Source organism: Pleurodeles waltl, chromosome 4_2 (genome assembly GCF_031143425.1).
Source record: "Pleurodeles waltl isolate 20211129_DDA chromosome 4_2, aPleWal1.hap1.20221129, whole genome shotgun sequence".
NCBI classification, from domain to species: Eukaryota; Metazoa; Chordata; class Amphibia; order Caudata; family Salamandridae; genus Pleurodeles; species Pleurodeles waltl.
Genome location: NC_090443.1, coordinates 84,996,996 through 85,012,151, shown reverse-complemented (window position 1 = coordinate 85,012,151; position 15,156 = coordinate 84,996,996). Strand labels below are relative to the sequence as shown.

At 43.6% G+C, this 15,156-nt stretch overlaps 1 protein-coding gene across 2 annotated transcripts in view; it reads left to right on the top strand.

Moving 5' to 3' along the window:
* Positions 1-15,156, top strand: part of STAC3 (SH3 and cysteine rich domain 3) — a 163,056-nt gene that overhangs the window by 91,658 nt on the left and 56,242 nt on the right. For both annotated transcript variants that reach the window (XM_069230787.1, XM_069230786.1), the window contains exons 9-10: positions 383-434; positions 6,919-7,056. In XM_069230787.1, the coding sequence (XP_069086888.1) occupies positions 383-434; positions 6,919-7,056 (190 nt within the window). The remainder of the gene's footprint in view (positions 1-382; positions 435-6,918; positions 7,057-15,156) is intronic.

The window sequence follows — 15,156 nt, the reverse complement described above, 5'->3', positions numbered from 1 at the left end:
TGCCTGGCAGGCAGCCTGGGGTTGGCGAGTGGCTTTTTCCGAGTATACAGTTACATTGACAGTCCACTTTCCTGTCCTCCTGTCCATTCTTGCAGCAGTTGGTCTTGTAAAGCATCATAATGTAATGCATTGCACTGCAGCATATTGCAGAAGACGAACAATGTTATTTAGTGTATAATAAAATATTAACATACCTTTTTAATTAAACACATTACTGTTAAGTATACAGGTATCTGATGTACGAAAAACCTCCATCATGTGTAAGACGTCTGTCCCCGCTGCTGTGGGCTTCGTAGAAAGAAAGTTAGGGGTTCTTGAACACTGCATGGATGACAACGTGGGGCACCACTTCTCTCACCCTCTCAAACTGCTTCTTTTCCAGAGCGGGGGACAGAATAGCAGTGATTGACGACTCCAATGAAGAATGGTGGCGGGTAAGCAACTGTATTTGTTAATCCAGAACTCTCTGCACCAGGAGGTTGGATATCTAGGAACATCAGTGGTTGAGATGGAATGGTGTATAAGGGCTTGGGCCCAGAATGGACTGTAGGTCACAAGGAAGGGTGGAAGTCCTAGAGCTTCAGTGGTGGAAAAGGTTGTAAAAGCTCCTGTATAGAATGGCCTCCATCCCATAACATGACCAGGGGCATCAGAAAAGTGGGGAGCTCATGAAAGTGAGACAGGATAACTTACAAGCACAACAGAGGGTGGAAGTATAAGAACTTAAGCATGAATGTGGAGGTGGCGGCCAGTAGAGGTGCATAGCTTATTACTTTGTCAGATATTGCTGGGGAGCGTGTGAATTTCTCTGCTGGGTAACCATCCGCCTGCTACATTTGCCCATTATTCCATATATACAGATCATCGGGCATTGACATAAGGAATGCTATGCTATGTTGTATATTGTGCATTTGTGCAAAATATTTCTAGCATTTGCAGGGCCCCATAAGGCCATGTGGACATTATGGGAATTCTTGTTGACTGGAGGCAAAGTGGTCTGTTGACATTTAATTCAGTTGTTTATTTTATTGTTTAGAAGTGAGCCATATGGGTTAGGGGCCTTTAAGGTTACTGTAGACTAAACTATGGTTTAGTGATTTATTATATAATCCTATAACCCACTGCAGAGGGCTATACTGATTATTAAAGGCCCTGAACCTGAATTATAGGCCCAGGCCGCAGGTGAGGGCCTATTACAAAGGAGAGGGTCTTTAACAACTGGTATAGACCAAGGCACAAGGGCTATAAGGCAATTAAAAAACTTCCACACACTGAGGGCTGAATGTTCTAAATTAAAAAGGGGGAAACAGAAAGACAATCATTGGAATGTTGAAGTAGAAGGCTTATACCAGCCTAAGCCTGGAGCTTCTCCATTGTCTTCAATGGAGCTTTCAACATTCCAGTCTTCTAATACTGGATATTGGCTGGTCGGAACCTATTATTAATGTACGCACTGCGTGAAGGATATGGGTGGAGGAGCATCCCCCCCATCCAGCAGCATAGTTGCTGGGTTAGAGAGAGCCTGCACAGGCTCCCAGTCTGCCTGAGAGCGCCCTGGCTGGGGGCTCCCAGCCAATCCTGATGCTGCTCTGCAGAGTCCGGATTGGCCACAGGTCAGGCTGGGAGCCTGTGCTGGAATGAGAGGGACGAGAAGAGGAAAGTTGCGGGAGCGTATTGTGTTTTTTATATATTTCTTTAATATAATGTGTGTCCCCCCCCCCCCACAAACCTCAGTGCGCCGCCCTGCTCCCCCTTTGCGACCCGCGGGCCGCGACTGACTGCATTATGCATATGGATGTGTGTGCTAAAGGATTTAGAGTTTTTTGCATCCTTCTGCTGGGGTGCATGGTTGTCCATTACCTGACTTTGGGTGGCCGTTGTGTTTGGATTCATCTTCAGTGAATATCTGCCTTTGATGCAACGTGGTGTGTGTATGTGGGTGTGGTATGTTTGTTAACTAAATAGTTGATAAATAATGTCCTGAACAATTGTTGAATGTTCATGCTCATCTCCCTTGAAAACATTACTTTACTGACACAACAAACAGCTATGTTTATTTATAAAAATAGCTCTTGTGTTTTAATATTTCTTCTTATCTTGATTAGGAAGAGTGGGTGCTCAGAGCCATCTTGAATTCCTCTCAAGTGCATGCCCAAGAGAAATTTGTCATCCAAGTTTTCTGCACTTTGAAGTAGCTGCAGGCTTGCAGAGGGTGTTTTTCCACGAGGACTCTGCAGTCAAGTGTGCCGAACTGACAAAAAGTGTTTTTATGCCATTAGCTTCTCTATGAGGAATGAACTGTGTAATGGTTTTAGTGTTTGTACGAGGGACTCTCTATGGCTGTACATAATCACCTCTCTCTTTTGGTGATCTTTCGGTCTCTGTCTTTTTCCCCTGAGAGGTTCTATGCCCCAGTAATATTGCTTTACACTGGCCAAGGAGGGCAAACTCTATGTGGCTTACATAGCCTTGAGCTCGGCCTTTGACTCAGTCAAATAGGTCGAAGCTCTGGGAAATAATGACTGAGATGAGGGTCGAGCCAGCAATTATAGATTTTCTGAGGGAGCCCCCTGCTGTACTTACTGAAAGCGTGAGACATGGCCCAGCAGGGGAAACTACAGAAAGATTCAGATTAGAACGTGGTGTGCGCCATGGTTGTATGTTGGTTCCATTTTTTCTTTTCTTTATATATTAATGATTTAGAAAAACATCTTCTGAATACTAAAACTGATTGCACAATAGTCGGCAAGCATAGTATGCCGGATTTGGCCTATGCCGATGATACCATCCTGTTGGAAAGAACCACAAATGGGCTGCAACAACTACTAAACAATTTTTTCTATTTTAATGTCTGGTTTAGATGTAGGTTTAATCAGTCTAAAACTCATCTTTTGGTTTTCGGTCACTGGGCTAGAGCTTTTAGGACTTCCTTTGTCAACAGGACCAAGATTAGTAAGGTTTCATCGTATCCCTATCTGGGTGTATCGTTCGATAAGAAATGGATCTGGTGCACTTTGAAAGACGTCAGGGCCCCTGCTTTAGCCAGGTGTACAAAAACAGTTTTAGTCTTTGCTAGTAGATTAAGCAGCAAACCCATTAAAGCGCTGCTGGAAATCAAATGGTTAAATGCCGCCCCAGTGCAATCGGTGACACCATTGTTTGGGGCCTTAGTGAACAGCTGGGGTTGGAGAAAGTGGAAAATGGGTTCATAAAACAACTGCTCGCTATGCCCAAATCCACTAGCAATTATATACGTCATCTGGAAATTGGATTTGGGCATATAAATCCTTTTGTGAGAATGCAGCCCTTTCTTGTATGGTTAAGGATACGGACGAAGGATGAGACTACATTAAATCGTGCAGTCCTGACTGATTGCCTTGCTCTGGAAAAGAGCTCTAAAGTACGTTGGCTGTCATATCTATCCAAGACCTGTAACTTGTTGCCATTGGACAAGCTGTTCCTGAATCCTACCACCAGGCCCAGCTTTTGAAAACATTTGGTGAAAGCCTTGTTAGATAGATGTGCAGAGGCAAGGATGGCAAAAAAGTATTTTCTGTCCACGGTTGTAGTTCATGCCCAAATTAGAACTTGCCTTGGTATGAAGCCTTATCTTTTATGGGTGAAAAGTAATCAACACAGGTACCTGTTGTCAGAGTGTGCCTCAACACTGCCATTTCTTAGTGGTGTACCTGATATATGGCATCTTTTCTGCCACTCTTCCAGCCTGTCCCTGTGATGGATTGTCTGCACAAAGTACTAGGCACTTTATCCTCTTCTGCAAATACTATTCTGCACTGAAGTCTGTATATATTTTATCATTTTTGAAGTGGCAAGATAAGGCAGTGGAGGATTGCCCTGGAGTTCCTCCAAAGGCAATCCATATTAAAGCTATGCCATTCAGAGGCAACTTTTATGTAGCATGCTATTCCCCTGCACTCTGTGACATGACCAGCATAAAATTGGCCTCAATAGTAATTGCCTTTGGACATTGAATGCTTAAATTGCTGCTGGTAATTGTACTTTATGCACCTCGTGATCTACTAGCCAACACAGACAGCAGTAAACCAGTCTTAATTACATATTGTAATAGAACTGCTTTGCAATTGGTTATGTCCTGCAACCAGTATGTAATATTGTTTTACCATGCAAAAACGATATTTCTTTTCACACGAGTCGCTTAAGACCTTTTACATTTTTTTTGCATTTTTATGTGTACTTTTATAATTTTTAATAAAAATCAAATAAAGGATTGACTGGATTGCTATTGCTTTTTGAGTGCCGTGTGCCACAGACAGGAGGCTTCAAGGACCTGGGTGCATCCAAAAAGAGGGATAATAGTGTCAGAAAGCTTGCAAATCAGGATGTACAGGGAGTTGGGAAGCCATGTTAGATAGAGTTGAGGTTCGGTTGCTTAGTAGAACATAAGTTGATGTTCTGAGCCGTGTGGTTGATTGAAGAGCTTGTAAAGTGAGACATACATCAGGAGGCTTCTATGAAGGTGTCTTAAAGAGGTGAGCCCTTGATCCTTCTCTTACTGCCTTCAAATCTCGAGCATTTATTTGTTGTTGCAATAGGATGCCATAAGGATTAATAGAAAAGTTATTTTAGTGACGATGATTTGCAAAATGGGTGACGTACTTTGGGCTGTTTCTTCAGTATGCTTTGTGAATTTAACACTGTTGGCGTGGCTGTCCTCTTCATCGCTTAGCAAAGCTGTGCCACCTATACTCTCGCCTATCTTATGCTTACTATTCACTGAACTTGACAATGCCGGCTTGGCATTGACCTTTTGGAGTGCTACTTACGATGCTCTACTGCATCAGATCTCCTAATTTCTACTGCCTCCTGGAGTAAGTCTTGACTGTTCGACTTCGCATCCCTTGCTGAGACAAGTACCCACAATCAGTATCTTGTTATCCAATGATATTGGTCTCCTTCGGACACCAATGTAAAGGACATTATTTCTAGAGGAAACTTTCCACTGACTGGAGAAGGACCCGATCGTTTGAGAAGGCCACACAAGAACAGTTGTATATATCTCGGCCATTTGATGATAAACTGTGTGTAAAAGGTTCAAGCAGAAGTTGAGTGATTATAGATTTCTACCCCCAAAATAGTATACAATTCTGATTCTGAGTCAATTGCAATAGCAAGCGATTTTAAGGTACAAACCCAGTTTAAAAAATGATTGTTCTGTTGCCATAAGCTGGTTCCTTGCCCAAAATAGTTTGAGATTTCAGTAAAAGCCAGTATGTTTTGATGCATTTTTTTCTTGCACTTAATCAGCAGCAGAGAAATATTCTGAATGAATTATTTAGAGCATTTTGGAAATTGATCTGAATTTCATAAACCAACATATGAAAATACAGCTGAAAGCTGGCATTTTCAGAGGGTCACATGCATGTGGTCAGTGGCTACTAGCTGTGTTGATCCTTTGAGAAAACCCTCAGTGATTATTTCTATTTACCCACACATAGGGCCTCGTTACGAGTCCTGTGGTATCTTCACAGACACTATGTGATTCACCCAGAAACTTTGGCTGCGGGTGAAACTCCAGAGGAAAATGGAAAATTACTGGAAATCTCTGGAACAACAGTTCTGCTTCCCCCAGTAATTACTCATTTCTGAGGGCACCCCGAGGATGCAACTCAGAACCCTCTGGTATCTCCCTTGAGTTGCCAATGCCTATGTATCAGTAATTCTGAGGGAAGGTTAGAAGATACCATGCTATTTTATGGCCGGCTTTAATGCCTTTGTCTGCTCTATTTTACTTTGAGCTTTTACCCGCTGTGAGGGTCTTCCATACCTTTCCTTTGCATGTCTCCCCTTTCTTTCATCTGTTGAAGTTTACCTCACTCTGTTTATCCTTTTGAGATTGCTGCTATCTCCTGCTCTTTCTTACCCATGTCTGTGAAAGAATTACATTTATTTCTTTGGTGCTGAGGTTTGCATGTCTATCTTGTATCATCCAATGGACTGTGCTTCTCGCTGTCTACCAGTGCAAAAATTACAGATGATGGATGGGATGCTGAACAAATCAAACATTCACCCTAGTCACAGATCTGGGTTAAATCCATCATTTGTTTTTGTCCCCATGCCATTCCAGTTTACCCAGCCATATGCAAATCAGTCTTGATCCTACGCCCCTTGGACCTAAAACAAGCATCCTGAGACAGGTTTTGGAGTGTCACCCCTCATCAGCCTGGCTTGCTGGAATCTGGTGGCATAGCGAGCCCGGGACTTACGTCTGGGCATACCCTTCCCACTTAGGGTGACAAATGCAAAAAGAACAGATGATGGACAGAATGCTGAACAATGTCAAACATTCACCCTGAATCACAGATCAGGGCCTAAATCCAATGTTTTTTAGCTCGCCATGCCATTTCGGTTTTAAAAGGGAAGGGTATGCCCAGACGTGGGTCCTGGGCTCGCTATGTCACCAGATTAATGCTAGTCTGGCTGACTAGGGGTGATACCCCAAAACCGGTCTCAGGATGCTTGTTTCTGGATCAGGGAGGACCTGGTCTAGCAATTCGGGCTGGACTGTTCCCATGAGCAGAGTCAAGACTGATTTGCATATGGCCCGGTCCAACCTGGAATGACATGGTGAGCAAAAAACCGATGGATTTAGGCACAGATATGTGACTGTGGGTGAATGATTGACATTGTTCAGCATTCCATCCATCATCTGTTCTTTTTGCATTTCTCTCTGACTTCCAAGCTCTTTTCCGATGTCTGTCTCTTGCTCTGGAGTGAACCTTTGAATACTCTCTATGATGTAAGACAGCTTGTATTCTTAATTTCGCTCCGTCCAGTCTGCAGATGACTCTCTCTGTGCCTGCTGCTGCTGGCCGTGTCTCTTGTTAGTCTCTTGGTGTCTACCTTAACTTCTCATCTGTTTTCTTTTTGCGTTTCTAGGGTAAGATAGGGGAGAAAGTGGGTTACTTTCCAGCCAACTTCATCATCCGAGTTCGGGCTGGGGAGAGAGTCTACAAGGTCACAAGATCCTTCGTTGGAAATAAGGAAATCGGGCAGATCACCTTGAAGAAAGACCAGGTGCGTGTTCCTTTCTTGTCTCTTTGTGCTGCGCTTCTGATATTTCGAATCAAGTTTCTTTCAGATTTGCATTGCGGTTTGATATTCTAGGTCCACTAGCATTTGGTGAAGCCGTTGTTGTTGTTTTACACACAAGAGCAGTAGCATGAATTTTAAATGCTTAGCTCACCTTTATTCCAATGGAGGTGATATTCAATATTTAGGCACATCATTAATCTGAATCAGCTTAGCAGCGTCTCATTAGTGCATGAATAAACAAGCAAGATCTCAATCATTTGTCTATTTGCACAAGGTGTTAGTGAACACCTTAACTAACCTCAAATTAGCATTAGCATGTTGGGCTTCATGCAAAACATTTAGTGAACAAAAATGTAGAAAACATCTAAACTAAGGCCTCTATCAAAATAGCAGTTGGTACCTAGAAAGAAAAGGCAAATAGACAATCACAATTTTTATCGGATAGTTACCAATCCACTGGATCAGCAAGCAGCATCAGTCTTCGTCCTCAGGACATCAGTCAATTCACCATCAGCAGAGATAGGACGGGGCAAAGTCTTTAGCAATAAGGCAAAGCAAAGTCTCTTTCAAGATGCATAAGATAGCATAGCTAGGGAATGATCACTTCCCTCGGGTAGAGAAGAAGTTAGCATCAGGCAAGAATGGGGTAGAGGATGGGTTTAAAGTACTCAGAATAAACTCAGGAGAGTAGACAAAAGTGTCCTGAAAAGTAGCTCGGGTGGAACGGGGAAATGGTAGAATGGAAGTGGTTTCTTCCTGGGTCATGCGGTTAAGTCAAAACTGTCTAACTATTCCCTAATTCCTCATTGGATAAAGTTTGGTGCATCATTATCTCTGTCCAATAATTTGGTAAGCACCTTGCTAGAATTTTCCACAGTTCACATCTCCCATATCACGGATTGGTCCATGTTATTGACGTCTTCAACGGTTGGAAATGTGAGGTAGAAAATGTTACACTTTGCGCTCCAGTCAGTGTCTTCATTGTCTTCTCCTAGGAGAGTTAACCTTGCACCTGTTACGAATTACACTGTTGCATCTAGCAAGAACATCGCCTTGAGCAAGCCGGTTCTCATGAGAAAGAATTTACTACGGCTACACACATATAGCTCCTGGAAAAGTACAACTTCATGTCCGTCAGGAAAAACAGCACACTACACATTAGAAAATGCAATTCAATATGAGGCCAGGCAGCTAGGCCCAAGCCCTTGCTAAGTTAAAGCCCTTTTGTTTAATGAAGCAAATTCTTAATACATAACCCTAATTATGATATACTAATACAAATAAAAACATTATTGCATAATAATTCAGAATTAACAAGCCTTTTCATTAGTCTTCGTATACATTGGTAACCACTCCCCGTGGGCACATTTCAAACGTGTGCATTATTTTCTATGTTAACACATTTTCTATGCAGTTTCATCACACAATATATTGCACGTTTTTGTATTAATATTGATTTTAAAGGACACACTCCAACAATCCCTCCTTTGATGACTCTTGTCATCACACAAAACCTTTCCCCACAAATTTTACATCAGTTAAAATTCTGCCATTTCAATCTCTTGACTTATTGGTTTCCCCTTTGATTTTTCCCTAAACAATTTTTCCCTTTCCTTTTCTTCCCTCCTCTTATTATTTTTCGCCTCATTCAATTTTATTCTTTTGCTAATTTTACATGCCACCCACAATCCAAGTAGACAAGCTATAACAATCAATATCCCCTGTATTATTTTAGACAATATCCCATGCCAAATGTTGCTAAGCCAATTCCCCACTGAAGCAAAACCCCTTCCAACCTTTTCCAAAACACCAGGTTTTTTCAATTCCTTCAAGTCTGTACTATCCTTAGTCAAGTTAGTAAGCATACTTCTAATCTCATTACTATTATCTGGTATATGTGCGCAACAATGATTCTCATTGAGCATCCTACAATCTCCGCCATTTTTCGCGAAAAGAATGTCTAAAGCAAGCCTGTTTTGAAGAGTCATAGCCCTCTCTGCAGCAAGTTCAGTATCCATTAGGAGTATAGCTCCTAAAATATTTGTCAGCATGTTATCCACGATAGTAGACAACTTTCGAATCTTTATTGAGTTCAAAATAACTCCCACTGAAGGAATTATCGCCCCAAATATGTCTCCCACTACACCAGCAGCGGTCTCTCGCTTCTGTCTAGTACGATGTAATTCAGATAATCCCGGAAACTTCTTTAAGTCATCAAGTTGGTATATCTTTGGGAAAATTATCCCCAAATAACATGTCCCATACCATCCCTTTGAAAGATGGTAATAAGCATTAAGCCCACATATATAGTAGATCCCTGGGATCGCCGGATCCTGTCCATTTAACATGAACGTCCATTTACTCTGAAACAAAAACATATGCTTACATTCACTCATTCCCACAAACACATTGTCATATTACGATTTCGGCCTAGATATACAAAGTTTCCCTACGTGCAATGCATCTAAAGCTAACTTCCCTTGCTCTCTAATTGCACCATAACCTTCATTACTAGCAAAAGCCCGCTGCTGTAATCCTTTTTCTAATTTACCCTTTAATGCTCTCCTTTTATCATCCGTGTGATCTAAAAAGCTTTTCTCTACAGGTGTGAGCAAGCATGTCAAGTTATTGCGGTGAGCTTAAGATGTACCAATTTTCAATGTCGGCTCAAAGAATCCTTTAACTAACTTTATACTATAGTATCTAGCTACATCACTCAAATCCTCTATTAAAGGCACATAAGAAAACACAAAGTCATGATTAGAGTAAAAGTACTGGATCTCCTCCTGGTTATAAAATCTTGTTAGTAACAGACTACAACTTATCCCATAGGTTAGTGGCATGCTATGATAGGTAACCCCTTCTTGTGCCGAAATAGGAATCTGTGTACACACAAAGCAATCCTTTGCATCCATGGTCTCGACATATTCACTCAACAGGCGATCGAAAACGTTAATAGAAAGTTCCCCTTTTGTATTAGTTCCCTCATGTAAGTATCTCTCATCCAGCTCAAACCTCTCCAAAGCTGTTAGTGCAGTAGTAGTTTCAGGAACTGAAGCATTGTTAGTCCCATTTTTACCCATTAGTGTCATACCCCAATCACAACCACAATGAAAATCACACACACAATACCTAAACCAACACCCAAGTATTTACAACGCCTACTCCTTCTATTCTCCTGCCCAGTATTAGCCATGATCTGTAAAGAATCAGAAAGTGAAGGATGGTTATTTAAAACAACAACAGAGGATGGTTAATAATTCTCTCCCGCAGCAAAGTCAAAACAAGCATAATCTTCTTTCAGCAATTATTTACAGCTTTCAATCTCACTCCCAGGATCCCTTGTCAATTCAGGCTAGCAGCTTGTCAAAATCGGTTTCCAAAAGTCAATTCAAGTTCTCAAAGTCTCATCCGGTAAATTCCAAGTCTCTTTTCTCAATTTCAATCTTATCTCAAATCTTTACACCAATTTCAGTTTCTTCATCCAGACTGAGTTGCCAAAGTATTGACCTGGTACTTCTCGATCAAAACAAAATGCCAAGAACTCCTGTTGCCATTCGACTGTAGTTGCATATGCCCATTCAGGACCTGCGTACCTTCTATTTGCTACTCTCTTCCTTTTCAACTTGCGATCACCTTGCAACTCTCCTTCACTTAGATCTTCTCTCCTTGTTGTGTCTACTTCTTCCTCTATGGCATCTTCGACAACCACTTCTCTCCTCTTTAATTGTAACTGGCCACTTGTCTCCTTTCAGTGCCTCTTTAGTCTTTGGTCTTTCCTGTGGCACCCCTTCTTTCTCTCTTTGCTCTATGGTGTTTTCACATGATGGACCTGCAATCTGCTCAGGAGGAGTCTGGACACTCTGACTCTCCTCCGCCTCAACTCCTTTGCCTTCTGGGTCTGTCAAGTGCTCTGGCTCATTCTCATAATCGCCTACTTCTGGGAGAACCTTCCTCTGACTAGGCTCCCCTGCTGCCTCAGTTGAGATAGGCTCACCGTCACCCCTCTGCATCTCTTCTCCCTCGTCTCTTACTGGAGTGACCAAGCCGTCCTCAACGGGCTCTTCTTCTGTCTCAGTTCCCCTTCGATCACTCTCCGGCCTTGAGACTTCTTTGTCAGTTGTCGGTACTTTCAACAACTCAACTTCCTCATCAGTTGGACACGTCACCCTTTTCGTGTGACTGGCATGGATCCAGTTCAGAACTCCTGCACACTTCACAGCAGTAGTAGTCGTTAGTATCACTTGGTAGGGTCCCTTCCAACGTGGCTCCAAGCAAGTCTTCCTTACGTGTTTCTTGATGACAACCCAATCACCAGCTTTCAGGTTGTGTCCTGGATCATGAATTGGTGGCAGGGTGATAGCTTCCACCTGGTGAGAAAAAGAGCGGACCACATCAGCCAGACCCTTGCAGTAGTCCAACACCATATTATCCGTGATATTCACAAGAGCATTCGCAGGCACTGCGGGCAGTCTCATAGCTCGACCCATGAGAATCTCATGCAGAGACAGTCCTGTCTTCTTGTTAGGTGTATTTCTCATTGACATTAACACTAAAGGTAATGCGTCGGGCCATTTCAAATTTGTGGCTGCACACATTTTCGCCATTCTCGACTTCAGGGTACCATTCATCTGTTCCACTAGTCCTGATGCTTCAGGGTGGTAGCTACAATGCAACTTCTGCTCAATGTTCAATGCTGCACACAGTAACTTAATCACCTCATTGTTGAAGTGACTTCCCCTATCTGATTCTAAAGAGAACAGGAAACCGAAACGCAGTATCAGTTCCCTAAGCAATAATTTCGCTACTGTGAGTCTGTCAATTCTGTGTGAGGGTAAGCTTCAATCCAATGGCTAAAGATACACACAATCACCAACACATACCTCAAACCTCCACACACAGGCATCTCAATGAAATCCAATTGCTTTCTGCTAAATGGACTTCCAGCTCTTCCAATGTGGCTCAAGTTCACCACTGTCCCTTTCCCCACGTTCATCTGTTGGCAGATGACGCAACAATGGCAAATCACCTCTGTAGCTTGTCTAAACTTTGGGTTAAACCAGTCAATCCTGAACAACCTGATCATGGCATCCCTCCCAATGTGTGCTTGGCCATGATAAAACCTTGCAAACTGTGACAAAAGACTGTTCGGCAAGACCATTTTCCCTTCATCTGAAACCCACAAATCATCTAGTCTTTGTATGCATCGCATCCCAACCCAAGAGAGCTTCTCATCTTTGCTGGCATGGTCCTGCAACAATTTCAACTCTTCTAACGTGTCAATCACCCTCACTGCATAACCTGTGCATGTCTCATTTTCTTTTTAAGGTAACAATTCCCATTGATCCTTGAGCGATATACAGTTGAATGCGCAAAACCTTGTGACTTGAACCGCATATCCATTTCCCATTGAAACAAAGTCTTGTGACTTCAGGTGTGCACTGCATTTCACCACAGCAATTTCATGAGGTAACTGAATCGCATACAACAACTCCTTAATTCTTTCACCATTTTTCACTGGCGAACTAGAAGAGGTCAAATAACCCCTCTGTGACCATAGTTGGCCAAAATCATGAACAATTCGTAATCCATATCGACTATCAGTATAGATAGTGACTCTCATCTGAGCAGAGACATGACAAGCCCTGGTAAGAGCTGCCAACTCAGCTACTTGAGCAGAATACACTCCTTGAACCCAGGACGCTTCCAGGATACCGGAAATCGTGCATACAGCATATCCGTCTCTCAAACATGAGCCATCAACAAAGATAATTTGGTCATTTTCTTCCAATTGGGTATCTTTAATATCAAGTCTTGGTTTGGTGCACATTTCTGTTACCCCAAGACAATCATGTTCTACATCCTCCAGATTTTCAACCTCTGTATTTTCACTTGGAAGTAAAGTTGCCGGGTTCAACACTGTACATCTCTTTAACGTTACATTTGGTGACCCCAATATAATCGTTTCATATTTGGTCAATCTTGCATTAGTCATATGCTGTGTCTTCGTTCGTGTTAAAAGGATCTCAACTGAGTGAGGGACCATGACAGTTAAAGGATGTCCCATCACTATGCCTTCACACTGTGTGAGGCTTTGTCCAACTGCTGCTACTGCACGGAGACAACCCGGTAAGGCTGCTGCAACTGGGTCCAAAGTAACTGAAAAATATGCTACTGGTCGGTTTACACCTCCATGGACCTGTGTCAAGACAGACAAAGAACATGCATCGCGTTCATGACAAAACAGAACAAAAGACTTAGGTGGTCATTACAACCCTGGCGGACGGTGTTAAAGATGCGGTAATACCGCAAACAGTCAGACGGACAAAAAAAGGGAATTATGACCCTGGCGGAAACCGCCAACAAAGACAGCCACTTTAACACTTCGCCCGCCACGGCGGTACAGACAAGCAGCGCGGCGGTCACCGCCAACAGACAGGCGGGAGACAATGTACCGCCCACAGTATCACAACAGGCCAATCCGCCACCTTTTCCGGGGCGGATTCACCGTGGATAAAAACACGGCGGAAACAGCTTTTGCTATGGGAAAACGCTCACCTTAACATATCCCACGAGGAACGACGACTCCATGGACCCCGAACTCCATATACTACCTGCCCTTGTCTTTCTGCTCCTTCACGACCAACAGCGACGTAGGTGCAGAAGATACCGGTGAGTACAGCACCTACGACACGGGGGAGGAGGGAGGCAAAAGTTAGGGGGACACCCACCAAACACCCCCACCCTCGCATATTACAACATACACACCAATGCAGTCACAAACATCACAGTAACAACCCACAATTCCCCCGGAAGAATGCAAAGACAATGCGAATTTCGGTCAAACTTTGTAATGTGCCAATATACATGTCATACAAAAATAAACAAATATATGTATACTAAAATCACTCTTATTTACATATATACAATCCGAGAAGTAGTGCAGATATGTACACAACAATGTCCGTGCACAAACAGTCCAAAAATGCATGGGCGAGGCCCACAATAGATATCTGACCAAAATCAGAGAGAACACTGCCGGGGCATCAGATAGAAACACTACAGGCACCTCAGGGGGAAAGGAAGGGGGGGCACCTCAGCCACATAAACGCAAAGCCAGATCCATGACGGGCTCCATGCCCATTGATGTATCCTGGGGAGTGCAAAGCCACAGTCTCTCAAGTCTATTCAGTGGGTGGGTTGCCCACTGTTCAATCCTGGGGAGTGCAAAGCCACAGTCTCTCAAGTACATACAGTGGGTGGTTTGCCCACTGTTCAATCCTGGGGAGTGCAAAGCCACAGTCTCACAAGTCTCTACAGTGGGTGGGTTGCCCACTGTTCAATCCTGGGGAGTGCAAAGCCACAGTCTCACAAGTCTCTACAGTGGGTGGGTTGCCCACTGTTCAATCCTGGGGAGTGCAAAGCCACAGTCTCTCAAGTCCATACAGTGGGAGGTTTGCCCACTGTTCAATCCTGGGGAGTGCAAAGCCACAGTCTCTCAAGTTGATGCAGGTCCATACTGATACTGGTGCCCAGACTGGATGAGTCTCCCTGTGAATGGTAGTGTCCTGTCACTGTCCCAGCTGCACATGGGATAAGGATGCCTGATGTGGTGGGCCATTCATTCCTACCCGGTGCATTGCCCTCTTCAGCGGTGCTTTGACATGGCGGTCTTAGCCCTCTTCAGCGGTGCTATGACATGGCGGACTTTGCCCTCTTCAGCGGTGCTATGACATGGCGTTTCAGGACTGTTCAGCGGTGCTTTGACATGGCGGTCTTTGCCCTCTTCAGCGGTGCTATGACATGGCGGTCTTTGCCTTCTTCAGCGGTGCTTTGACATGGCGGTCTTTGCCCTCTTCAGCGGTGCTATGACATGGCGGTCTTTGCCCTCTTCAGCGGTGCTATGACATGGCGGTCTTTGCCCTCTTCAGCGGTGCTTTGACATGGCGGTCTTTGCCCTCTTCAGCGGTGCTATGACATGGCGGTTTTTGCCCTCTTTAGCGGTGCTATGACATGGCGTTTCAGGACTGTTCAGCGGTGCTTTGACATGGCGGTCTTTGCCCTCTTCAGCGGTGCTATGAC